At 39.1% G+C, this 26,966-nt stretch overlaps 1 protein-coding gene across 1 annotated transcript; it reads left to right on the top strand.

The window, feature by feature from the left end:
- The first annotated feature begins 2,126 nt into the window (after positions 1–2,126).
- On the top strand, positions 2,127–22,934 carry DYTN (dystrotelin). The gene is given in 15 exon segments (XM_014954147.1): positions 2,127–2,145; positions 4,227–4,301; positions 5,875–6,076; positions 8,097–8,182; positions 8,981–9,069; positions 9,549–9,620; positions 9,953–10,116; positions 11,722–11,833; positions 15,035–15,180; positions 16,737–16,905; positions 18,617–18,687; positions 20,336–20,495; positions 21,761–22,241; positions 22,790–22,878; positions 22,881–22,934. Coding segments are annotated over 15 exon segments (1,989 nt in total).
- Positions 22,935–26,966: the final 4,032 nt, after the last annotated feature.

Genomic DNA, 26,966 nt, shown 5'->3' with positions numbered 1-26,966 from the left:
TTAATTGTAGTTTTTTTATGCACATTTAAAATGTTGATCATATGTTGTCTGATTTCAAAAGAAGGAAGGCCTCTGTCATCAAGTCAGTTGATCTGTCAGATTTCTGCCTGCCATGGTCTGGTTTGTCTTACTCTGTACTTCAACTTAATTGTGTAACGTGTTTAAAAATGCCTTTTATTTGCTAAAATGCATATTCTGTGTAGACAAACAAAGTACCTATAAGTAATCAAACATTTTACTAATCTTGAATGTTCCAGTAAGGATTCAAGAATAAGGCTGCTCTTGTTCTGTACATAACAGTATTTCTGTTAATGGGATCAGAGTTTATAATTGTATAAATTTATTTCCTGTACATTTGTAATTAATTTTAAAATTATTTTTTGTTTTGTGGAAGTGTTTTTAATTATTAATACAGGGCACATGTGCTGAAATACAACACACTGACTGAAATAGTGTATCAATGAGCTGAATTAGTTCAGATTTGACATTTTGGCAGGCAGGTGCCACTTCTGCTTTCATATGATGTTCATTATAGAGTAGATGTGTTAGCACTGAAGTAGATTCTGCTCACTTAACTCAAGCACTTCTTCTGCAGCTGAGATCTATACTCTCCATAGAGTTTTGTACATAATAATGTAGACTGTACATATGTTAATAATGCCTCTCATATCTTTTTGGAGGGAGGATTCATGGATGTGATGTTATGGTGTTGCACAATGACAGCCAGTTTGGTAAAACACATAAACCATACTTAACTTTGGGACCGTGAGTACCCTTGTACAAGAGTATAGCATGCTTATTCCATATGGGTAATTTAAAGGTTAGACATTGCACTGTGCTGGATAGAGAGCTTGTCATCTTATAGTAAGTATCAAGTGCTAATAGATTATGCATGCTGTATAACTCAGTAACGTCAGTGGATCTATTCTTATTTGAGGGAGCAAATTCTACTGAGTGACTTCTAATCTAAGTGAGCTTAACCTGTGTGTTTTATTCATCCCCTTGCTTTATTTTATGTACCTTTGGTGGAGAGAAAAAAAGGAGGAAAACATGTGGCAAGCTGTGTGTTTGAAAGGCTATCTTTTAGGTTGCAACACGTAGCTTTCACTAAACACGTTTAATTGATTGCTTAGAATCTTCTGATTTCATTGATTTCCCTACATTGACTTTTCTGTCAAGCTATGCAGAGTCATATACTGCTGCACCCGTTTTAGGAGTAATTGTATAAGCAACTTTACATGCCTATGTAAATGTTGGGCAGAACTGCAGAAGCCAGGGTTGAGTCCAGTCCAATGCCCAGGGTGGCATTGTAGTCTTTAATGAAGAAGTTATTAAAACAAGTCTATATCCCATAATTTAAAATATTTATAGGTTCTTTAGAGAGTGGAACACAAACTTGCAGCTTTCACCATCACATTTATGGTAGACTCAATAATTATAGATCATTGAATATTTATGCTTCATAATTGGCCAATATCCTGTCACATTTATAACAAATGGTCAATGAGTCTCACTGGAAAAATGTAATAAACTGAAAGTTTTGGTAAGTTCAGATTTAATTTATTTTATTTATTTGGTTATGCTTCCTTTTTCCCTTTCTTCTTAGCTCAAGATATATATATTCAGCTTAGCTGAAAATTTTAGTTCAATTTGAAAATTTTAGAAAATAGACTCGTGAGCAATTGCAATCAATGAATCTTGGGACAAGTCTGGTGTAAAAATCTGCCCTCTCTGACCTGAAATTATATACTACAGACTGTGTAGTAATCCTGTACGTAAACGCTGGACTCTTCAATACTGAAAGATCCCATTTGCTGTACTTGAAATTGTTCTGGGGACTCTTTTCATACTGGTACAATTCTACAGTTACTAGAGTTACTCCTACTTTATCCTGATCCAAGAGCATACAGAACATGCAGTTTTCTGGAGTTTCTCTGTACTTGGCATCAGAACTATTATGTTGTTTTATGTAATTCTATTTAAGTTCCTCTCTGAAATGCATCCAGTAAATTGTTCAGATTAAATGGTTTGATATGAGTGGGTCGATATGTCTCTGTCTAGAAAATGTGGTTTTACACTTTGGTTTGTTTCGTTATAGAACGCCTAATGCCATCTGTTCATCTTAAATGGATCCAGACTTGCAGGGTAAGGATTTTTTTCTTTTTTTCCCCCAGTTTTTCTCAAGAAACAATTCTGTGTCTGTTTGGACAGAAGCAAATTAACTGTAGTGAAGTCATGACACTTTCACAATCTCCATGCTGTCCCACATAAATGACAAATTACACAGCTGTGCTGTCCTACCTTTATTTTTGGCTCTGTCCTGGCACCTTCCTTGCCATTATCACCTTGGCTCATGGAATGGTCAGGTGTACAGGGGCTATTTTCCCTAATTTATAATATAGGATACATTTTTTTCACGTATTCTAGAATAGGCATGAAGGATGGCCATACGCTGCCTGAGTATAAAATCTTAGTGGGTACTTCATCTGCTACGTAAGAAGTAGCACAAAATGCAGGACTAGCAGGTAATGAGCTGATGTCACCAGAAAACAATGCACTCTTTTCTATATGTGTAGGAATTCCTTTGTCACCTTCTCAAGAAAGGGCATTTATGAGTCTTGAGGTGAAATTTGACCAATTGCAGAATGATTACATGCTGGTTTTCTGTCCAAAGAGGAAGCTTTATTCCTATGAGAAATGAAAGAGTTTAGCGACCCTAAATGGCATCTCATAAATAATAATCCTAAAATATTTTGTATTGTATTTGGGCTTTTTTTCCTTTGTCTGCTGTTTCCCTTGTGTGCAAGTTAATTCTGAAACTATTGCTTAACAGGCACAAAATGCCCTACTTTGAGGCGACATTTTGTCTGTAAGGATGGACTTGAAGTGAGTAGCAGATGGCTACTAAAACAGATTGCCTTCACTTAGAAAGTCATCTTGCACATGGAAGGTGTTTGAGTTGGATTGTGTTTATGTTTCTAGCATTTGTATTTGAAAATAAGCATTTGGAATTTAATCCATAGCCTACTGAAAACTGTGGGAGTCTTTCTGTTACTTTCAAAAGAGCTTTGGATCAGTTTACTGAAGAAAGAGAACTGATGATGCATGGAAATCAAAGCTCATTTCTCACATTGTGTGACATGCTACACTACATCTTCAAATAATATCACAAAACATAGTATGACAAGAGCAGGACTAAACAGATGGTATAGCAGATATTGGCTTATTTCTATATATTAGGCAGCATCTGTGAACCAGCAGAGCCCGTAATTTGCTGACTATTAACATTAGTCTGGTAAATTTGTGGGAAACTATTGCACACAGCTGATTGCCAGACTAAACAGGTAGAGAGTTTTGTGAGTTATTTCTACTCAATTATACATATATTCGTTGCTTATCTTTGACTTTTAATAAACTCGAGTCACTCGTCCTCTCTGAAGTACAGGGCAAAAGAGTCTCTGAGGACAGGAGGATAACTGATAAATCCCTTTCTAGTTTCTAAAGCTTTGTGAACAAGCCTTTTTTTGTCCTGAAGTTCTAGGTATGTGTGTAAAGTACCAGGTGTAGGTCCTGTTCAGAGCCCTTACTTCCCACCCAGGAAAACATCCTTTAGTGATGTGAAAGGGATGAGCTGCAATCATGTAAAGGTATGGGATTTAGTCAAGCAGCTTGAGTGCGATTACTAAGTCAAAAGCCAGTTGCTCTGGTAAATTGCTTATCTTCTTCTGTGAGAGTCCCAGATGTTGATCTTGACAGAAAATGTGTTTAATGCTTGAAACAATATGCATCCAAAACAATAACCTGCTGTGCAGCCTGACACACTGTTCCTTGTAGAAGAGCATCTCAAATCAAAAACTGTTTTGCCTGAAGAAATATTATTTCATTATGATCTTGGCTAAAAGTGTGCACAGTGCATATTCTTTTTTCTGGTCCATGAATAGACTTGATTCCCAATGAAACAGGTGTGCTATCTATGTTGAATACTGTTTTTACAACTTGTCTTGTCACTGGTCATAGAAAGACCATTTTCCGTACAAAGCTATTAGAAAAAAAAGGAAATGTTTTAATTTTTTTCATTTTTTTTTCAAAATTTTCCTTCAGAGTAATGTGGGGGTTGATCAAATCCAAATGTTATTTTGATTTTTAGTTAAAGAATTTGTTTTTCTTTCTTTCCATTATTTTTTTTTAATGAACCACTTTATTGTAATGTGTGTTTTCTTTCACAGAGGCCTTCAATGATGTTCAGAGCTCCGTCTACAGAACAGCTCTAAAACTACGCTCTGTACAAAGTCTGTGCCAGTGTTAGTATCTGAAGAGAAGCCTGTGCTTTGGCAGGGGGAAGAATCTGTTAACAATGTTGTGTTGCTGTCACCATGAGCTATTATGCTGCTTTTCTCTCTTATTTTCCACCTGAGAATCTCAGAATGCATTACGAACACTTAAGAGCTAGATAGTACATCATATACAAATTGATTCCCCCCTTCTTTTGAATGTCAGTGAAAATACATTAGTAAAATTCTAAAGGCATGAGAGAATCAAATTATTATTACGATCTGCAACACTTCTGTGCAGACATCAGTGACAATTATGTATCTTTATCTGTATATTATTATTCTTGTTAAATGTCAAATTCTGATGTGTTTCTTAGGAGTTGAATTATTGGAAATTATCATGGTTCACATAAAATCCATTGACAGATGGTATTATTAATAGTATAAGTATTAGTGAGAATAAAATATGATAGACCAGAAAACCCCTGGCTATTTACTGGATGCAAATTCCATATTGAGCTAAAATGCACGGAAATCTTGAATTTTCTACCTGAAACAATCTGTTGCTGAAAGTGCACAACATTGCAGATGAAGTCTTAATGGTAGCACAGAAAAGATGACTAGTTTGTTGGCCTTGGCCATATTTTTTCATTTGGGCATGCTCTTCTATCAATGTATTTAGTCTGATCTCAGCCCTGATGTGGTAAATCTGCCTGGTGCTATGTGCCACAACATGGAAGTACCAACTCACACAGGTACTGGTTTTCATTAGCTCCGTTGCCTAGTCCTCCATGTCTCCTTTAGGCACTCATAGCATCTATCCCAGTTACTCTACTCCCCCTTGAACATTGGTGGCCAGAATTGCGGATGGGTTTCCAGATTGAGATTCATCAGTGTCTCACACTGATATTTTCCCATCTGTGCTGGAAAGACCATAGATGACATATTGTAGGTTCTCTGCTTCTTCAGCAATCTACAAACTTTCAATCTGCTATAATCTTTCTCTTCCAATGTTAATCCTAATTGATCATGCCACTGCAGCACTGAATGTGACCTTTCAGAAGCCCTAGCTCTCTCTTCCCACTGGGTATTAGTTATTCCATGGCACATTTATAATACAGCCTGTTTGCCCCTTCCTTGGCCATAGTGCCGATGGATTTGTGCATGAGGAGAAAGCTTACATCAAAGCACAAATTGTTTTCACGGTCCCTGGGGAGCTTTTTTCTGAAGTACTAATGATGCATACTTTTATGCTATCTGTACGTAGAATGAAAGTTAGGTCTATAATTTAGATGCAGTTAATCAAGCCATTTTCCTCTATAATTTGGATGCAGTAGTGCTATTTTCTTCCCTTCCTATCTATCCCAAAATCACATGCAGGGAATTTAATTTGAGCTGTTCTATCTTTGTAGCCTCACGAGTTTTGCTACATCCATAAACCCAGCAAGACCTTTCCCAGATTATTTCCTTTTTGTGTTGCATACTGTTTTAGACTTTGTTTTACAGACTTGTCTTAGCTAGGCACTTCTAATTAAAAATGTCAGGCTTCCATTCATTGAAGGAAAGGGGATCCTCATTCATTTCTCCCTTAATTTTCCCACAGTGGATTTGATTGACGTTTCTCTGATTCAGCACATCCTATCAAGTGAACACAGCCAGAGGGAAAAGCAGATTTCTCTGAAAGTGCAACAGATCTCTGGAATGCTGATGAAACTGTTTGAGAGGGCAAGATTGGAAAAACCAGGTCAGGTAGATCCTAGAGCCACTGAATTCACATTGAGCCTGCTAGTTGCCATGTATGACAGGTGAGAGGAAGCACAAATGTAAATCCATCATGAAGTATTGCTACCCTAAGTCTGTTTCTACTCTTGAACCATTTCTGTATGAAAACCTCCTGTTTTGATGGTCTTTTACTTGGGATACACAATGGGATTAGTTCAGCTATAGGAGTATGAGGCACAAAACTTTATCAGACAAACAGTGGTCAAATGTTTCCAAAATTATCTGGAAGTCTAGATGTCTGCCAGTCCATGCTAACTTTTTCTGTGAACAGCTTTACAGAGAATCACTCTTCTTTTGACTGCCAAGATATTTTGATACGCTCCTGAAAAAGAATCCGTATTTGCCTTTGAAAGACAGTACACGTGCACAGGTCAAGAATAGGCCAGTCAATTTTCATCAGAAGTTTATCAACCAATTATAAAACAAATCTACTGTCTTAAAACAAAGCTGATCTGCTACCTCCTGTGAATAGCAAATAATTTCTGGAATTAATAAGGAAACAGCTCATAAAGTTTACTTTCCTCATGTATTGTTTGTGAATAGTGAATTCATTCACTAAGGGCAGGATTGGTTTGTCATTGTACCAGATTTAAAAGACAAGGGCTGAGTTCATTGTACAATTTATTCACCACAGGTGAATTGTATTCCCTTTACATCAGAGCAAAGTTTTTTGCTGAAAGTAAGTGAGAAGTGAGATTCTGGACTTTTTATTGAATCACTATTCATTCATTATATGATCACTACTGCTTAAGGTCCCGTGTTATTTATTTTTTGTATTTAAAAAAATCAGTTAAGGCTAAGAATGAACTGGTGTATTACAAAACAAAGCTAGAAATATCAAGAATATTTGTAATTTGTTTGCAGTATAGGGAAACCATTTAGAAGAATCTTCTTAACAATACTATCTAGCTCTTTTTTTTCTGTTTTCTTAGGACAGTGTGTCATTTTTTTCTGCTGTAATTTCTTTTGAAAAAAATTTCACAAGTTTCTTGCCACATATCTAGTATATAAAAAGCTTCTTATAGTTTTCTCCTAATCCTGTTTTCTCTGTAGAGTGCTGTTCTCCACTATCAACACTGGAAATTATTCAATGGCAAGAGCACATAAGGGATTTTCCATTTTTGTATGGTAGCTTACTTAATAAGCTTACATAAACCACCATAACAACCATTGATTGTATACTTTAGTTTTAATCATGGACTTTTTTCTATGAAAGTTCTGGAAAAACTAAATATATAAATTCTAGAAACTTTTGACCAACAATTTCCCATGCAGGTCATACTTTAGGGACTATATTGCAGCTTTATGCAGTATGCTCTGTAAAAATGCAATTTACCTAAAGATTCTTGAAGACAATTTTATGTAATGATATTCTGAAGCACAACTCATCTTTGCAAAAGTGGTATCTTCAATATAGAATTGCAGTATTTCCTGATTTATGGTTTCCAATTCATGTCTGCTTTGTCTTCACATAGAGAAATGTTTTTTCATTAGATACCTATGTTGCAAGTTTGGGTTCTGAATTAAACTACATTCTTTATGATCTAATGGTCAAAACTGAAGTCCTGCTCCTATATCCTTTTGATTAAGTTGAGTTGCAGTGAAATTGAAGGGAATCAGCCCAAGAGAAGTTTAATGCAGGTCTGGGGCCACAGTGAAGCTGCCTGATGATATAATACAAAAATTAGATTGTAATCCTGCTTTCTCTTTCAATTTTGGGAAAGCTTTTCACAAATGAAGAGCAGAATTTCTTTCAGACATTTACTGCAAATGTAAAATTATATTTTACTTGGAATGTAAAGTTTTTGAAGCAGGTGCTGTGGTTTTGTTTTATGATTGCATGCTATCTTGAACAGTTAACTCTGTAGTTATGTTCAGGGACAAAGGGTCCTAGACATAAAATATCACTAAAATGCGACATCAGCTATATACATATAAAAAGATATGAGTTTTGAAATTGTCTTCCAACATAGCAATATTTTTTTCTTTAGAGATTGCAGTTTTTATATTCTCAGTGAGTGTAACTTTTTTTTATTTTTCTAGATCCGGAACAGGTTATATCAAAACTAGATCTGCTGCAGCTGCCCTAATTGCCCTTTCAGGAGACACTCTACTGGCTAAATACAGAGGTGGGAAATATATAATTTTATACACTGCCTGAAATACTGGACATTGAGAAAAATCTCCATTGTAATTTTTGTTACTTTAAATACAATTCTGCCATGCAAAAAGGAAATTATGTTGACTGCTTAGTTGTAGAGAAAGGCTGATGCAGAAGAATACTTTTCCATCAATGTCCATAGCTATCTTTTAAGACAGATAGAGCTTAAAAATGAAGGATGAGTTCCATTTGCCTAGCAGAAAACAACAGAAAACCCCTAGTCTTAAATTACACAACAACTTTACAGATTTGGTCCATGAAGCTTTTAGAGGCCATTTAACATTAGACAAAAATGCTTGAATAACTAAGTATGACAGATAAAGGTATCCCAGTGCAACCTGCAGCACAAAGGTTTCTGCCTGAATCAAATGCTCAAAATGGAGAACAAATGGACCACAAGTGACAATTTGCCTCATGATCTCCTACTGCATATTGTGTATTTCCTTCCAAATTACAATTTTTACAATTACAAATATTTTTCTTACAGACATGAAAATTAGCTCATTGTTTCCTTTATCCTTACTTGTCCTGTCTGCCAGGAATAAGGAATTGCTGTAATTTCTCCTTCTCTTTCCCCTGCCTATAGGAAGAAAGTATTGTCACAGCAGTCACCGAGTGCCTGTCAGATAAGCAATAAAGGGGGGAACTTCCTTGAGGGGTTTATTTGGTAGGCTGCGATCGTCATGTAGACAGTTTGAGAATAACTAGCTAGAAGACACTTCAGGCTCTGCCAGGATTCCAGTTTCTTTCCTCTGGTTGTTTGCAGCTTTCTTCCAATTTTATGCTGTCCCTGATGGAAAGGTGGCCTTGATGACCCGTAGTGCCCTGAGAAGCCTACTAACAGACTTAAATCAGGTAATGCCACCACAGTGCTGTTACAAAACAGATCCTGTAGGACTATCCTAATCTAGGAGAAAAAAATACATGGTTGATACATTTCATCAACCAAACTTCAGACGTCTGTACTCACTAGAAGAGCTTGCAATTGCAGAAAAATGCCTTAGCATACAGGTATTTCCAGCTGTACTGGCACTGAAAATGGGATCTGAAAATGACTCCTGAGGTTCAAACCCAGTGTTTTTCACAATTCTAGTATAGCAACATAGTATATTGATCCATTTCAGTAAGTGAGCTGGAAGCAAATCATTCTGACACATACTGAACTATGAAATTGCGTATTGATGGTATGAATATGAAGGCTTTCTTCAGAACAGTATGTAAAAAGGCATTTCTATAGATGCTTCACCATCTGTCTGCTGTCACCATCTCAGCAGAGCATGATGGGAACATCTGTGTTTTATTGAGGTGTTTCTGAGCCTTTCTTCCTGATGCAGATCCCAGCCATTGTGGGAGAAAGCTGTGCTCTGTCTTGTCTGGAAGTGGCGACTCACAGCTGTTTTCATGGGGTGAGTGAAATTATGATGTCCTGGGAAATTATTTTGAATGTTACCAAATTGCAAGTGTAACGTCAAATAACATCCACCACTATCTACCTTTAAGGGGCAGGGCTTTTCGTCAGTCTCACAGTACAGGAGGTTTTATATCTATAGAAAAGATGTTCAATAAAATAATACTGAAGACTCTTGCATTTATTCCAAAACCTTTGAAACCCAGTAACATTTTACGTGGATAGAAAATCTATGCTAGAAGGGTTCAATATCAGAGTAATTATTAGTAACTGTAGATGAGACCAGTTCTTTTCATGTAAATGGTTGAACTTGAGATGTGTTTTTTCCAGGTTCTGAAGTCAGCAATTGATGAAGAAAAATTCCTGTCTTGGCTGAGATCGGAGCCTGCTGTTCTTCTGTGGCTCCCTACATGTTACAGGTTATCAGCCACAGAAATGGTTTCTCACCAGGCTAGATGTAGAGTCTGCAAAACTTTCCCCATTACAGGCCTCAGGTGCGTCAGTAAGTATTGAAGTCTATAGCAGCTACATAAGTAGTTATTATGATTCTGTGGTGTTGTGGTTTTGGCTGAATAGGCCAATCAGAATGACAGATGGCCCTTCTCCTCCTCCAAAGAGAGGAGACGAAGAGATAAAGAGATCTATTAGTTTAGAAAAAAAAAAACTAAACTACTTTAATGAAAATTAATATTAAAATCAAAAAGTAAATAATGAAATAGATACAATATATACAAAACCATGTCAAGCTCCCAGGATGATGTCACCAACAGGCACTGGGGAAGTCCCAGACTGGACTTAGCAATGGATGGGAACTGGATTCCAGCTCTGGAGTCAGGAAAACCCATATCTGGATCAAAGGCAAATGAACAGAAAGGGTCCTCTTCGGACGTCAGCCACTGAAGAAAGAGGGCTGAACCTTTGATCCCTCGGCTCTTATACTGAGCATGGGGCAGATGGGATGGAATGCCCTTTTGGTCAGTTTTGGGTCACCTGTCCTGCCTCCTCCTCCCCACAGGTGGGACCCCTCTACACTTTTTTCCATTTCCAACCCTCCAACAGGGCAAATGATGAAATTAGCTGACCTTCGTTGCTATAACAATAAGTATAAGCAAGAGCCCCTCTACATACTGTTTCTTGGCATGAAGTACAAACATTGGTCTTACTGCTCTGAGAATGAGCAGTTTCCTCCACAATATGCTGTTAATTTCAGAGAGTTAGAAGAGGCCTGGCTAAGATGTAATATTACTGAACAGAAAGTTGGTTCTGTTTTACCTCAGACTGGGACATTTGTGTACCTTACAGGCTCTAACTGCTGTATTAAGCAACAAACTTTGGATGTAAGTTTAAGTAAGAGAGGGAAAGAGAGAACCGTCACTGGCTAGTGCTCAAGCCTACATCCTGCTTCTTTTTAGTTCACTAGCACAGACATGATTACGGAGTCTTATTGAAAGTAAACTGGCAGTTCAGTGGTAAAGCCAATTAAACCTGTGTGTCTCAGTACTTTGTCCCATAATCAGGTGTATTAACTGGCTAGTTAAGTTAGCCAGCTTAGCATCTTACTCGTCTAAGTAATGGTAGAAAATAACCTAATGGTATAAAAACAATACTATCTATTACCTACTGACCAGAATGCTCAGAAAAGCATTTTACTATTACTCTCACTCTCTTCTCAATAATAGTAGGCTTATAGGCTTAGGTTTTTTCATTTTTATTTTTTTGCATAGCTACAAATCCTATGTCAATAATGTAGTGATACTACAGTTCCATGAGAGCAGCAAAGAGAGATAAGCTGGTGCATAAGAAGCACATGAAGATGGAACTGCTTTCTCAAAAATGGTGCTAGAACAACTTTTTCTTCCTTGGACTGAATTTTCATGCCACAAATCAATAATAGCAAAATCATTAGTGGGTTCTGAAGTCCAGTGTCATTTGGACAAAATAACTCTTGCATTCAAGAATGCTGAGGAAAGTTGTTACTCTAACAAAGGTGCTTCTCTCCATTTCAGAACACAGGGATTTAGATTTCCAGTAATCAAGCTCACGTGCACCAAGCTCTTACTTGTGGGGAAGTAACTTAATCCTTCTGTTTTCCCTCACAGGTATCGCTGTCTGAAGTGCCTCAATTTTGACCTCTGCCAAGTCTGCTTTTTCACTGGTCGTCTCAGCAAACCACATAAGAGTTCACATCCTGTTATGGAGCACTGTGTACAGGTAGAGTCCCATTGTACTGATTCATTTCCCTGTTCAGGTTCGTCATGTAGGCAAGTAGGCAGTAGACTCTTGAACTACATTGGCTGTGAAATTATGTGTGTCATAGCCATAATCACAGAATCACAGAATCTTCATGGTTGGAAGGGACGTTTGAGATCATCGAGTCCAACCATACACACACACAAAAAACCCCAAAAACAAAAAAACAAAACCCAACTCAACAATCTCGGGCACTAGAGCATGCCCTGAAGTGCCACATCTACATGTTTCTTAAATTCCTCCAGGGATGGTGACTCCACCACCTGGGCAGGCCGTTCCAGTGCATGACCACCCTCTTGGTAAAGTAATTCTTCCTAATATCTAATCTAAACCTCCCCTGCCGCAACTTTGTACCATTTCCTCTGGTCCTGTCATTATTCCTTTGGGAGAAGAGGCCAACACCCACCTCTCTACAACCTCCTTTCAGGTAGTTGTAGAGGGCAATGAGGTCTCCCCTCAGCCAACCCTTGGTGGCTCTCCTCTGGACACGCTTCAGCACTTCAATGTCCTTCTTGTAGTGAGGCGCCCAGAACTGAATACAGTACTCAAGGTGAGGCTTCAACAGTGCTGAGTACAGAGGCATGATCACTCCCCTAGTCCTGCTGGCCACACTATTCCTGATACAGGCCAGGATGCTGTTAGCCTTCTTGGCCACCTGGGCACACTGCTGGCTCATATGGCCATAACATATTAGCATTATTAAGCTGAGAATTGTGACTCAGGAAAAGGAAAAATTGGGGCTTCTAACTTTAGAAGGAGTGTTTTGTTCTGAAATAACTGAATAGAGCCATGAAATGTTGTAGTGCAAGTCCTCTTCCCAAGGAGTTTAATGGCCAGTTTGCCATTTGCAGATCATCCTTAAACCTCTAGAAAGAGCCCTCAGTGTATCCCAGTGCTTCTTTCCCCAATCCCATTGCTGACTTATTCAGAAATTAATTCATCCTACAGTTGTACAAACTCCTTCATGAAATTTCCTTTATTTCAGAGCTTTTCCACTTTATTGTAAACTTTTTGGATTCATTTGTTTCTGTCAGTTAGGGTTGCAGCACAAAGACGCAGCAGGGGCCCAACTGAGCTTGCTTACGTGGGCTTCATTACAGGGGCAACTTGTGCTTTCATCACACTAGTGACAAAGTTAAACACTGGGAATTTGTGTTTGGAAGATCAACCTCTCTTTTGAGCAGAAGATTCCAGATCTTGCACACAGCAGCAGACAGATGATTTTCTGTTTGGATCTATATAACAGTATCTTTTTCCATTCCAGTAAAAGAGCTGAAAAGTACCCATCAAAGTTCCCCTAGTAAGCTGTACTTCACGGTCTTCTTCCTGAAACCCTGCACTTAACGTGAATGGTACCTGGGTAGTCAGTGTCTGTACCAAAACTAAAGAAAGTTAGAATGCTCTTGCAGTCACCCGTTGTCTGGGGGAACATTGAACTGTAGCCACTTCATTGCTGTCTTTCTGCAAAGCAAACCCTATTGCTAACACTGTGAGAAACTATACCTGGCTGCTCAATATCTGCATTAAAAATAGCAGATAGATGTATATTCCTCCAATTATTCTTCCTCATCCTCCATCTGTGAGAAAGTAGAAGAACCAAGTGGCAACTAATCTCCTCATGTAGAGATTTCTAACAGAGACATTAAAATTGGTGAATGGGGAGTGATTGGCAGTGTGTGGATGTGGAAGCACCAGAAGGGCGGGCAAGAGGGATATATCAAGACAGGAGAAGGTGCAACCTAGATTAGCTGGTCAGCCAGATCACAGCACTTCCACACACAGCTTCTCAGGATAACCAAATCAGGAAAACAAAAGGTAGCCTGAAACAAAGGACAAACTGCCATTTGAAGGTGACATCACAAAAGACGATGACTTGAAAGTAAAGAACTAGACATGACACCCAAATAAGGAGAAAAAAGATCATAATCATTGCCAGCTCCTAAAGGAGCTAAAGGCATGTCCAAAACCCAGCACACGATATGCTAAGAGGAACCCAGGAACCTTAAGGAGAACTGACATCTCTTGTCCTCCATGCCAGTCATCATGGCCGTACCATGTGTATGTATACACATACACCTTGATGTGTGAATGCTGGCAAGACTGTTTGGACACATGTATATTAGTGCTTGTGAGTAAGTGTGTATGAGTGAGTGAAATCAGTTTTGTTTTAAAATAAAATGCCCTTGCTCTCCTATACTGCCTGACATTGAGCTCTCCCACATTGGTGCTGCAATATTGAACTGGATCACTGGACTTAGGTTTCCTTTATGAAGGTGTACTCTTACACTAACCTGTAAATATTTTTGTGGCCAAAATTAAAAACATAAGTTACTTGATATGACAGATACAATTTTTATATCCTTCGTGTGAAACTTAAAATCAGTAGTAAGCCACTTTTCCCATACCTTCCACTCTTAGCAGATACTGTCCTTGGCTGGATAAGTATTCACATTGTCTTTATCAGGAGTGTGCTGCTGAGTGGGGATTTGAAAGATCAGCACATTTTTCATTCCTTACGGTGCTGACACCTTGTGGTAATGTTATTACCATGTTGAGAAATGACTAAGGGGCATGCTGTATGTTTTCTTTGTGTTTTCCTGTTCAGTCGGTCAGCATGTTCTGCAGCAGGCACTTCCTGGGCCAGAATTGGTTTATGTCCTCCTATAATAGAGCTACTGAGCTTAGTTGTTGTACCTGAGCCTGACACCTCTGTGGCAAATGACTGGTTTTTAATGTATTGTACAAGAGGAGCATGTGAGGCACAGAAGGGTGTATCAATTAACACTTCCTACAAGTATAAAGGTGATTCTTCTCATTGAGCAGAAAAACTTAGATATCGGTTGGGCAGAATTATCGTTGTGACTGTGAACTTAATCATTGCACCTGCCAAAATCCTGTGTTAAGCATTTCCAGGCTGCCTGAATTTGGTCCAGAGCGTTTTACTTACCTAGCAGAATTGGAGCCACTTCTTGCCTGTGGTTCTGCATCATCATCCACCTCAGCTCCCCTTGTAGGGTTCAGGCAGCAGCCATTAACGCTTCAGTTGTTGAACAGGTGGACCTTTGCTTTCTTATGTCTTGCCTTTGCCTTGGACTGTGTCTACTTCTGGGCAGCACCTGTTTGCAATTTCACTCCCTTCTTTATTATCCCTTATTCCAATAGATGTCAGCAAAGGCGAATGCAAAGCACTTTCTCCGCACCATCAGGAACAACCTGTTTCAAGAGCGCTGCAGAAGAAAGGAGGCTCAGAGAAGGAGGGCTCTGGAAATAGCAGAAGAGAACCACTTTCCTACTCACAAAAATACTCCGTGGGTTTCTGTTTCTGATGAGTTTATAATCTCTGAATAGTATGTCAGGCTGCTTGATTATGTCCTTTGAGTAAGTGATTTTGTTATGACAGACGCCATGTCATGATTTTTCCATTAAAAATGGAAAGCATAAATGGAAAATTGCTGCACATTGTTCTGTAGCTTAACCATGATTACCATGCTGACAACCTAATGACCAGTTGTCTGATAAAATGTAGCATGCTGGTGTCTTCCTTCCCCCCTTTCTTATGTCATCTCTTTCTTTCCATGCCATTTCTTATGCTCAGGCTAGGGTCAAGCATTGCAAATATTTAGTACTTGTCACAGTTGCATGGGGTTTTAAGCACCTCCTCTGTGACAGATTCATTGGAAGTTAACTGTAAATACTTTCCACATGTGACCCACATGCATTCACTGACAGTCGCTCTACTCAAGTCCTGCTAAATTGCAGTCCTGTGGGATTACTCACAATAGTGAGTAGCTGATCTCACTATTCCAAATCATTCATGTCCGTTCTGTGTGCTTTTAGTTAATGAGTAAATTCATTACTGTATTTGCATTGATCCCAGTTGTGAATAATAAGCATTAGAGGTTGTGTTGTGATTTTCCCTGTAGATCGTCCTTCCTTGCTCTGAGATTTTGGTTGATATTTAGGTGTAGAAAATAAAGGGAATGATTATATGAGATAAGGACTGCAAACTTATGAAGGATGAGATTTCTTCCAAGTAGTATAAGGACCTAGCAACATTCTTGCATCTCACATATGCTTTTCATATGAGGATTCAGTGAGACTGAAATTGTGCAAAGGAGGAGAAAAACCTGTTTATAAAACTTGATTGTGCTACACTGCTAGGTAAGTACATTGCTATTAGAAACCAATTGTTATAGACACTAAGGCCAATGGATGATAGTTACAGTGATTCTCTCAGAAAATGTCATTTCAGTGTTTGTTTTTTAGAATGTGGTGAAATGCAAAACATTTTCCCTTGCTAATATCTGCCCACTTGTATTCAGCAACAAAAAATCTTTCTTCATTTTGAATGTCCTTTAATCCTTCTGTGAGCAATCCAGATCTCACTGTAATTCTGTAGGGTTTTGCTTACCTAATGCTTGGGTAGCAATGAGAGAAAGGAGAATTTGGGGTTGCCATTACAGGTGTCACTGTGGGTCTGATAGATATCTGGGCTTTTCCCAGCATAGAATGGACTGAACAGCAGGATATATGGCCCTTTGCTATCTTGTTGTAGTTGAAACTCCCATGGTATTTAGCTCTTGGCTAAAGGAAGCAAAACTGAGAAGCAGCAAATTGCACTGATGCTAAATGGGTGGAAAGAAGAACCTGTTGTTGAGATTCTGTTGAAAGAGTGGAACTTGTTTTAAGGAATTTCATTCTTTCGGCCAAAATATGCCAGCAGTCACAGCTAAACCATACTTCTTGCTTAGTCTGTAGCACAGCTGTCTGTCTACTGGTAGTGCGTTAGTTTTATCTTTTTGGGTACCAAAACCATGTAAGGCTTGATCCTTTCTCTATTCATTATTTCTCTGTTGGTATACAGTCCCCCTGCAGAACTCAGTGCTTCCCCACTTCCTGGCCCTGAAAACCTGTCTTTCTCAGGGGACAGACCTGTCCCGGATTCACCCAAGTTCATATCTGAAAACAGAGCTGTAATGCAGAAGAGTGAGAATAACAGCAAGACACTAGAGCAAGGCAAGACAAAAACTCAGGTGAGCAAAACATGAAGCTGTAATAGCACTAAAACTGTGAGGAAAAACTACCAAGTTAACTATCTAATTGCCTTCTAATTAATTACCAGTGGAAAAAAAATGTAATGGGCAGCTTCACCTTTCTGTTCATTCCTTACTTGTGGAAAAAAATGTGGAAACTGAGAACTTAGTGAAGCTTGAATTTGATACCCTCCCAAGATTAAGGACTAACTCCTTGACTTCCATAACCTTCAGAAGCATTTCTAAGAAAATTTGCTCTGTTACTTTTTTTCTTTTCAAGTTGTCTTAGAATAGCATGTTAAAGACTGGCTGAGATTGGAGTCCTCTCTCTATTCTGACAGTAAAAAATGCCATCATGTCCTCCTACTGCAAGCAAATGTCAAGGAAGGATGACTTAATTCTTATTAGGCTCAGGCCATTTTTGTCACCATGGCAATGGCAAGAGGACAGAATGGGCCCTTCTTAAGGATAAACCCAGAGTAGTGTCCACTCCAACTAAAATAGCTCATGCATAAAAGCTCTCTACTAATCCATTTCCAGGTTGCCAGCATAGAAACAATGCTAGAGGAGTGAGTAGGACAGTGTGGATAAAAATAATTACATAGCAGTTTTTTCTTTCTATATTTATTTGAGAGGTTGGTAGCTCTGCACATACTCGGAATATAGGGAACACTGGGTTGTGTTCAAACCAATTTGTGTCATCCACTCATCTTGTTCTTCCCAGAAGCCAAGGGTGCAGTAACTAAGAACAAGCCCGTGTGTGTCAGGTCTCTCCTTTGGCTGCTACTCCTGTACTGCCCTTTGGAAGACCTGTCTTTTAGGACATGGATGCACAGCTTGAGATACAGTGCCAGCCAGCACATATCTGCAGGAGAAGTTGTGGGCAGACATTGCTTAAACATGTCATTTTTCTGGCTGGCATTTGTTGTTTTAGAAGACAGCAAGGCATGATTTGGATCCCTGTAGTAAGATTCTGTCACATGCATTGCTCTCTCATTCATTTTCTCTCTGGACTGAGAATTATTTTTGAGCAGTTTTATACTGATTTCCAACATGTTATAGTGCAGATTATTTCAATATTGCCTAAAAAGGTGCAGACCGTAAGTCCAATGATAGCTTTTAATAGAATCTGTGAGCTTGGAGATACTGGGGACCCAGCTCTTAGTCTCATAATTTCCTGGCATCACTGGTTCCAACCCAGTTTATACGGTGCTTCTAAAGCAGCTTATCTGCAAAGCGTTTGTCTCCCTGACTGCTGTCCCCTGCATGGCCCAGAGACTGCTACTTTCATCCAAAGACCAGGAGTTTCTCTTCTCTCTTCTACATCCAGTCTGTTTCTTAATCTCCTTGGCCCAAAACAGTCATGAGAATATCCATTTTATGTGATATCAGAATATTCCATTTTGCAGAAATTCCAGGGAATGAGGTTTTTATTCTAATTTAAAACAGGTTCTTATACACATAGGATTTCATATAGGACAAAGAATTTGTTCTATAGAGTAAATTTTCCAGTCCGTTCTAATAGCCATTAGAAATACTTTAATGCACCAGTTGATTGCAATCAGTTAAATAAAAAAGTTAACTAGTAAATCTGTAAAACAGACTAAATCCCAAATTTACCGTGCCCTCTTATAGCAAAAATTGGATAGAAAATGAAATGTTATTGCTGAAAAAGTTATAAACACATAGTTTTCTCTTTTTTTTATTATAGGCAATAGCCTCTTTTGAAGCAGATGTGTTAAAAATGCATGAATCCATCAAAAGCATTCACAATGAGAACAGGTAGGTAAATGCAGTAGTACAATGACTGAAGACTGGTGGGCAATGCTGCTCCAGTGAAGAGCTAGAAGACAGATGATTTTCCCATACTTTACAGGTTTTGAGATTTTAAAAAAAATCCTGTCAAAAGGGGATGAATTATAAAAACTCAGCAACAAAAATCATAAATGGAGATCACTGGAAAACAGTTTCTGGCAAAGCAAAACATTTTAGTTTGCTTTTATCAGCATTTCTTTTATTACAGCTGGAATTACAGCGAAGCGTAGAATTTGATCCTGAATCTACTCTATTTCCTTCAGTATGTTCAATTCCCTCTGTTCCTCTTTTGTTTCATTCATACAAGTCAATGTACAATTGTTGCTCCAAATTCACACAAGGGCACTCCAAGACTGGAGCAAAGCAATTGCAGTTTCATTGTAAGTATGTGTTCTTGCCTCACCCTCTGTTCTTATGTGGGAAAATAAAGAGATATGACAAAGATCTTCAGCTTTTGTTTAGATTAGCAATACTTGAGAGGATATCTGGGAGGCCTGCTTCTGAAATACTTACTGCATCAGCCTCTGACCCAGAGCTTATAATATAAGTGGTTTAATGAATCTCATTAGTTACAGGAAGCTCTTTGTTCTTATTCGTGAATGAACTTTCAGCATTTTTGTGCCTGTTCACAGAACTGGGCTTGGAGTTAGTTGAAGGTAGTCAGCATTTTACAGTAAAGACACATTAAATGCTCTTATAAGGGACCACTGTAATATTAATCATAATTTTAAAGGGTCTGACTTACTGTCCTATTCATACAAATCTTGCATAATTCCAGTGAAACTGATGGGGCTCTTGCCTGTAAGCCAGTGCATACCCATAAGAAAGTGGATCAGATGAACTTCTGGATGTAACTATGCAAGGGAGATAACTATTTCATCTGTGTGATATGAAGCAGTTGGTTTATTACTGTAGTGCTAACAAGCTTTTCTATCTGTCTTCACCTCAGCTGTGGGGAAGACAAAACTATTTCTGCACTGGCTTCTTAGAGAAATTCCAACTCTAGAACAGCGATATGGGTGGTATTTTTGTCATACTGTGCTCTGAGTAGGTAATTTCTAAACCTTCTCTGGTGTGCACGGAAGGGTGGCACTTCTCATTACAAAAATCACAGTTTCTTTTCAAAGACAAGTGGCCTGTGCAGAAACTATGAGTATCATCAGACAAGCTGCATAGAATACCAGGAGCAAGAAGAAACTCAAAGGGGTAGAGGCTGCTTTTACTCCTTTGATGCCCAGGGGGATACCTTGGGTATCTTTTGCAGGTCAGGGAGTTGCCATAAGTAGTTTGCTTCTAGACAGAGGAACTGCTACAACGTCTCTCCTGTTGCAGCTCCCTTTGTGGGAAAGGTAAAACCCCAAGATGCAAGGCTGAGACCTGGCCACAGTTCCACTCAGCTCATATCTTTCCTCATCTAGAACACTCCTGTTCTTGATAATTCCATGGATATAGCCCAGTTCCTGAAATACTGACCTGTAACCCCAAAGCTGACAAACATTTCCAGAACTGACCAGGAGGAGAAAGTTTGTACTACAATGTTTGCTCTTTTCCATGACTGCATACATTTGCATGTGTGTGATCTAGCAAAATTCCCACCCTCCTGTGTCCCTGGCAGGTACATGAAGAAGCAGTTCAACGAGTGGAGGGACAAAATGCAATTTCTTCAGAACTGCCAGGAAGACAAAAGCTGCAAAATAGAGGCAAAGCTCCAGGTCCTGAGAGCCAGCCATGAAAACCTGCAAATGGAACTGCAGCAAATGAAGCAAGATGTAAAGGTATAGTGATAAATACACCGAGAACCTTCACAGCTATGGGCAATTACTGAACACTAACTACTCCTTTTCCTGCAGACCAGCACTCTTCTTAATATTTCATGCACCTTTGCCTTGTCTGCTCGGTCATTTAAGGTTCTTCAGAGAAAGCAGATAGGCTCTTTGCAACAAAGATTTTTCTTGTCATTTAGCATCTAGCACAGATACCCATGTCTTGGATGTTTAGATACTACTGCAATGAAAATAATGAGAGGGTCTTCCAGTAAGAGTAAGAATATGGTTTCCAAGAGAAGTATTAGATACTGCATTGCAGTTCTAATCCTGTGTTGGCATTGAACAAATAAAATAATAATTTGTCATTCCTAGTTTCTGTCTTGTTTCTGCAATGTAACACACACCTCTTACAGAAAAAAAATATTTATTTTCAATTGCATTGACTCTTGTTCATGTAAAGTATCTCTGAGATTCTAAAAAGGCCCCTATTTCACAGTATATACCTATATATACATATATATTTTCCACCTACATCATTGAGGTAGCATTTTCTGCAATGCTGCTTTTAGAGTGTTTTTCAGGGATGGTCAAACATAGGGAAAAGCCAGACGTATCTGCAGTGCACACTTGGTCAGATGTATTTCACTTGCACATGGAGTCCAGTCCTGGCCTGTCCTACCACCCTGTGTGTGTGCCGTGACATGAGCCTGTCCACAACATACAGGACTGGCTGCACACATGCAGTTAAGTGTCCCGTGCAGGTACAGTCAGCTCAGTTACATCAGACTTGGCGTTCATGCAGTGGATGGTATTTGCCATCATAATTCTGTCTAGAAAAATTCTAAGTACAATTGTGGCACTGACAACCAACCTAGTTTTGAAATTTCAAATGTTAACAAGTGTGAGGTGTTCGATATGTGTTTAATATACACATATTTTTTTCCCTTAGTTTAATTATTTTAGAATAATTTTCCTGCAAATTTACTCTTGGAACATTGTTATTCCCACATTTCAGTGGCATTAAAGCATATAATGTCTTCAGATTGGAATTGTGGAAAAAATGGTCACATGGATTTGTCCAAACGTAGTCACAAAGTTTTATTTCATTGCAGGAAAATCTTTTATTTGTGAAAAGAATTGGTTTAGTTCACCAGAAATTAAAAACAAAATATTATTATGACCCAAAATTTGTTTTTCTACCTGTTTTAGTAATACCAGCAAACCAAATTGTCACTTATTCTCACAATGTAATTTCTGTGTTTTGTCTATTGTAGGCAATGTTACAGTCATCAGAGCATCTTGTTGTACAGTGTCAGAATATGATGCCAAGAAATCCAGATGTGCTGCTGGAAAGGAGAGTGCAGGGTAGATTAAATCCTGCCCAAATGAGGCCTAGTCCCAGAACACGTACAGACAGGAAATCTTTGAATGCCCCCAACTCTGCAAATAGAATGGAGTTTTTACAGACACCTGAGGTTCCCACTGCAGCAGACTTTACGTTCTCAGAAGACCCACTGGAGTCAGTGTCCCTGCAGAGTGACAGACCTTTTATGGGACAGTATAAAAAAGCAGAAGAGAATCAAACATATCCACCTGAATTGACAGAAAACTCCCTCAGTGGCATCATGAAGAATACAGTTCTTACTCCCACCGTGGTGCAGATACCACCCGATGAGAAAGAAGTCAGTGAGGAAGTGGAACTGCAGCAGCTAGTGATGAAACTGAAGGATGCATTGTCTCTCCAAGTCAAACCAGGTATAAGTTCTCCCAGTAATCTTGACAATGTCTTCTCACCTTCATCCAGTTTACTCTATAATATTGCCCATAATCAGAGGAAACTCAGAATCTTGCCTTCACCATTGTAGAAGTACTCCAGCTCCATACTGTAAGGTAGAACACATTCCTGTAAAGTGGGATATAATCTCTAATGTTGGACTAATTTGAAACAGGAGTCAAAGTGCATAAGAGAAAATCAGTCTCAGCAGTCAATTAAGGTGCAAACACATTGATGAGGACACTGGAGGTCTTTTCTGGTGCTACTTCTGTGGCACTGTAACTATGACTCTAGTCCCAGGCAGAATTCCAGCAGTACAAAATCCCTGTGTAATCAGTGGTCTTACACAGCAGAGCTTTGTTCAACACTCAGGATGCCTCACTTTTGATAATGAGGATGGAATGAAGAGAGCAACAGAAAAAGCTGCTGTTTCTAGAGTTATCTTAAATTAGAGATTTATAAAGAGTTTTTCAGGGCTCTGGCAGCATACGAATGCTCTGAAAGACTTTAAATCTGTTCTACTTTTCAGCTCAACAGTCTGCTTTGCAGCAGGAGTTCTTCACTACAGCTGAACGTGTTTGCAGATCCTTTTCTGACCTCATCAACCAAGTAACTTCACCAGCTTGTAAATGATGGAAACTACCATTCACCTTATAGCTTCACTGACCTATTGAAGGTAATTGATGCCACGTCAGACTCTTTAAAGTGTCTCAGATGTTCCATTGTAATAACCCAGCATAACAGGTTTCTGCGTTTACTGGCTTCACCAGGAACCATAAATAGTGTTAGAGAACAATGTACCTATTTCATTGGTGGTTTTCAGCTCCTGTGCAGTAGATGTTGGCCCAGCTGATAAAAATCAACATGTCTTCATTGACATTACACTGGCTTTCACAACTGTCCTGCCCTGTCCTCTCTTCTTACTGCTATGTAGTATGTAATGGCTTGTGTTTCAGGAACATGTATTTTTGATATGAGAGTTGGCTTGAGTCAACAGTTTTCAGTGATGCATTTTCTGTCATATCATTGTTTCTTAGACTAAAGGAAGGAGTAAATACTTAACTGTCAGACTTATCCATACTTGATATTTACATATTCACATTTTTCCAAACAACTGAATTAATATTTAAAGGAAAAGATGCTTTGAACATTTAAAGGGATTGCATTGCTTTAGAAGATCCATTCCATTATTGATTAACTTATATGTTAGTATAGAATGGTTAATAAGAATGTAATTTTGCCTGCAGTATCTAAAATGTGAGAAAAGTAATTTTTTCCTTGGTTACTAGTATTTTGTATTTGATGGAACATACCTAAACCTTCCACAGTATTAAAAATTCTTGTCAAGCCTGTACACACATAAATACAGGCATATATATGCATGTGAGAAAACATACAAGCTGCACAGAAGTTTGTAAACAGACAGATGACCGACTGTAGGTAGCAGGTTGTACTTGCTGAAGTTGATTACAAAGCCATCTATTAAGCATCACCAGGAAACCAGGCTGGGGTTTGAAGAGAAAGGAAGATATCACACAAAAAGAAAGATTGCATACTAATTTGATCCATTCGTACTACAGTCTAGCTTCATTTCTTATAATGATGGGTAAATGAAGGCCTTAGCAAAAATTTTGATCATTCATAGAAGAAAAAGTAAGAGATGCTCACTGTTTGCCTTTCATTGCTTCATGTTTCCTACCTGTTTCTTACAGCAGTGCAACTCGGTGAGTTACATTGATATAGTCTGTGATGATAGTGTGATCAAATACATATTGTTTTAGTGAAAGCAGTTCTGAAGGCTGAGATAATGGGTTAAACTATGGCATGTTAACGATTTGCATGTTATGCTAAATGACAACATGAACTAATGGGAAATACATCACGTGTGATTCCTCAGCAATGCAAATGATTGCCCATTTCTCTCTCTTTAGCTGTTGATATGCTGTGGTCAAGTTATTTCCTTGGAATTGTTCTGTATCTCTTGTTGATGACAGCAACAAGGAAAAATAAGTTTTCTGATAATGCACAGAAGTATTTGAAAGATCTGAGAAATGGAAATTATTCAGTACCACTTCAGAGAGAAAGATTATAGATTCAGCCACTTACTATCACTGTTCTGCAGGAGGTGCATGAAAAATAGTGAATGAGTATGTGCATGTGAGCTCAAAACCAGTCACAGTTCAAGAAAATTTGCATACTTTTAAGAATTTTGGTTGAATCACTGATTTTCGAGTGATTTCCAACTGGATTTCCAGCTTTCCAAGAGAGAAAATCCTCCTAGTCTTTACAGGAATTTTTATGTGATTACTAAGAAAATAAATTTGGTTTGGGTGAAAGCAAAGTATTTGGGAAGCTTTGGAAGAAAAGTCAGGTAAATTACATATTCTGAACCTTTTTTTTCATGTATAACCAAACAGGGTTTAGGCTGATGTGATTGAAAAAGCCAATGAAAAGTGTAGTGCTTAAGAACTGCTGGCCATGCTTCCTTTGATGCAGCCCATGATGTTGGCTTTCTGGGCTGCCAGTGCACACTGTCTGCTCGTGTCCAGCTTTTCACCCACCTGTACCCCCAACTCGTCCTCCTCAGGGCTGCTCTCAATCCATTCTCCGTCCAGCCTGTATTTGTGCTGCTGGTTCCCCCGACCCACATGCAGGACCTTGCACTTGGCCTTGTTGAACTTCATGACGTTGGCATGGGCTCACCTCTCAAGCCTGTCCAGGTCCTTCTGAATGGCATCCCTTCCCTCCAGCCTGTTGACCGCTCCACACGGCTTGTGGTTGTCAGCAGACATGCTGAGAGTCCACTCTATCCCATTGTTCATGTCACTGACAAAGATGTTAAACAGCATCAGTCCCAGTGCTGACCCTTGAAAAAAGCCAGTCATCACTGGTCTCCACTTGGACATCAAGCTGTTGGCTGTGACATTTTGAGGGCAACCATCCAGCCAATTCCTTATCCACCAAGTGATCCATGCATCAAATCTGTGTCTTTCCAATTTAAAGACAAGGATGGCGTGTGGGACAGCATCAAATGCTTTGCACAAGTTGAGGTAGGTGATATTTGTTGCTCTTTCCTCATCCACCAATGCTGTAACACCATTGTTGAAGGCCACCAAATTTGTCAAGCACAATTTGCCTTTAGTGAAGCCATGTTGGCTGTCAGTGATCATCTCCTTATTTTCCATGTGCCTTAGTAGAGTTTCCAGATCTTGCCAAGCACAGAGGTGAGACAATGGCCTGTGTTTCCCTGGGTCTTTCTTTTTTCCCTTTTTGAAAATGGAGATTATGTTTCCCTTTTTCCAGTTGGTGGGAACTTCCCAGTATTTTCCATGTGCCTTAGTAGAGTTTCCAGATCTTGCCAAGCACAGAGGTGAGACAATGGCCTGTGTTTCCCTGGGTCTTTCTTTTTTCCCTTTTTGAAAATGGAGATTATGTTTCCCTTTTTCCAGTTGGTGGGAACTTCCCAGACTGACTGCCACAACTTCTCAAATATGATGGATAGTGGCTTAGCAAGTTCATCCACCAGTTCACTCAGGACCTATGGATGAATCTCATCAGGTCCCATGGACTTGTGCACCTTCAGGTTCTACAGATGGTCTCAAACCTCCTTCTAGTCCCTGCCTTTGCCTTCTGCTACTTGGGATTGTGGCTGGAGCACTTGCTGGTGGAGACCAAGGCAAAAAAGTCATGGAGCGCCTCAGGCCTTCTCCATATCCTGGGTGACCAGTTTCCTATTTCCTTCTGGAAAGGGCCCGCATTTTCTCTTGTCTTCCTTTTATCGCCGACATAACTATAGAAGCTTTTCTTGTTGCTACTCTTAACAGCTGCAGGGACCGTGAGTAAAGACTGTGTCTCTTATGTTAACACAAAGCTGTGCACAATGGGGTTTTGCTGGTGGAGACCAAGGCAAAAAAGTCATGGAGCGCCTCAGGCCTTCTCCATATCCTGGGTGACCAGTTTCCTATTTCCTTCTGGAAAGGGCCCGCATTTTCTCTTGTCTTCCTTTTATCGCCGACATAACTATAGAAGCTTTTCTTGTTGCTACTCTTAACACAACTTCTCACCGTATGGATGAATCTCATCAGGTATGTTAACACAAAGCTGTGCACAATGGGGTTTTCAGATATTTTAATTTAGATAATTAACAACAGCAGTACAGGAATGAGCAGACCTGTTGTAACAATGCTCTTGTCTCCTCCACGCTGTGGCAGAGCACTCTCACAGGCTGTGCCTGCAGGCAGAGGCAGCTGGGGGTGTGATGCTGAGTACACTGTCATGTTCCTGTCCTCATCCTGCTTTAGTGTTCCTTTGTTGCATGCATAACTTTAAGCACAAATTTAGTGTCATTAAAGCTGATAGCCCTCTTACAGTTTTTTGTCTGCTTCCAATAAGATCAGGATTTCACCCAATGGGACTATGTTTAAACTTTATTTTGCTCAGGCCCATTTTAATACTTCATTTACACATTTTGCTACTTGAACCTATTTCTGCAAGTTGATGAACACCCAGCAAATGAGTTTTTATTTGGTCATTTGGGAAAAAAAAAAGCAATCACATATTGCCACAGGCTCAAGGAAAGAAACTTTGAGTAACCAAATTTAGTTCCCCTGGAAAGCTGAATGTTATAGTTTCATTAAACCAGCCAGACAATGGAAATATTTGATTTCATCAAAGCATCAAATGTTACCTGCCCAAAGTTATGTTGC

This window comes from Calidris pugnax, unplaced genomic scaffold, assembly GCF_001431845.1.
Source record: "Calidris pugnax isolate Ruff unplaced genomic scaffold, ASM143184v1 scaffold103, whole genome shotgun sequence".
Lineage (NCBI taxonomy): Eukaryota > Metazoa > Chordata > Aves > Charadriiformes > Scolopacidae > Calidris > Calidris pugnax.
This window is presented reverse-complemented; position numbering and strand designations above follow the sequence as displayed.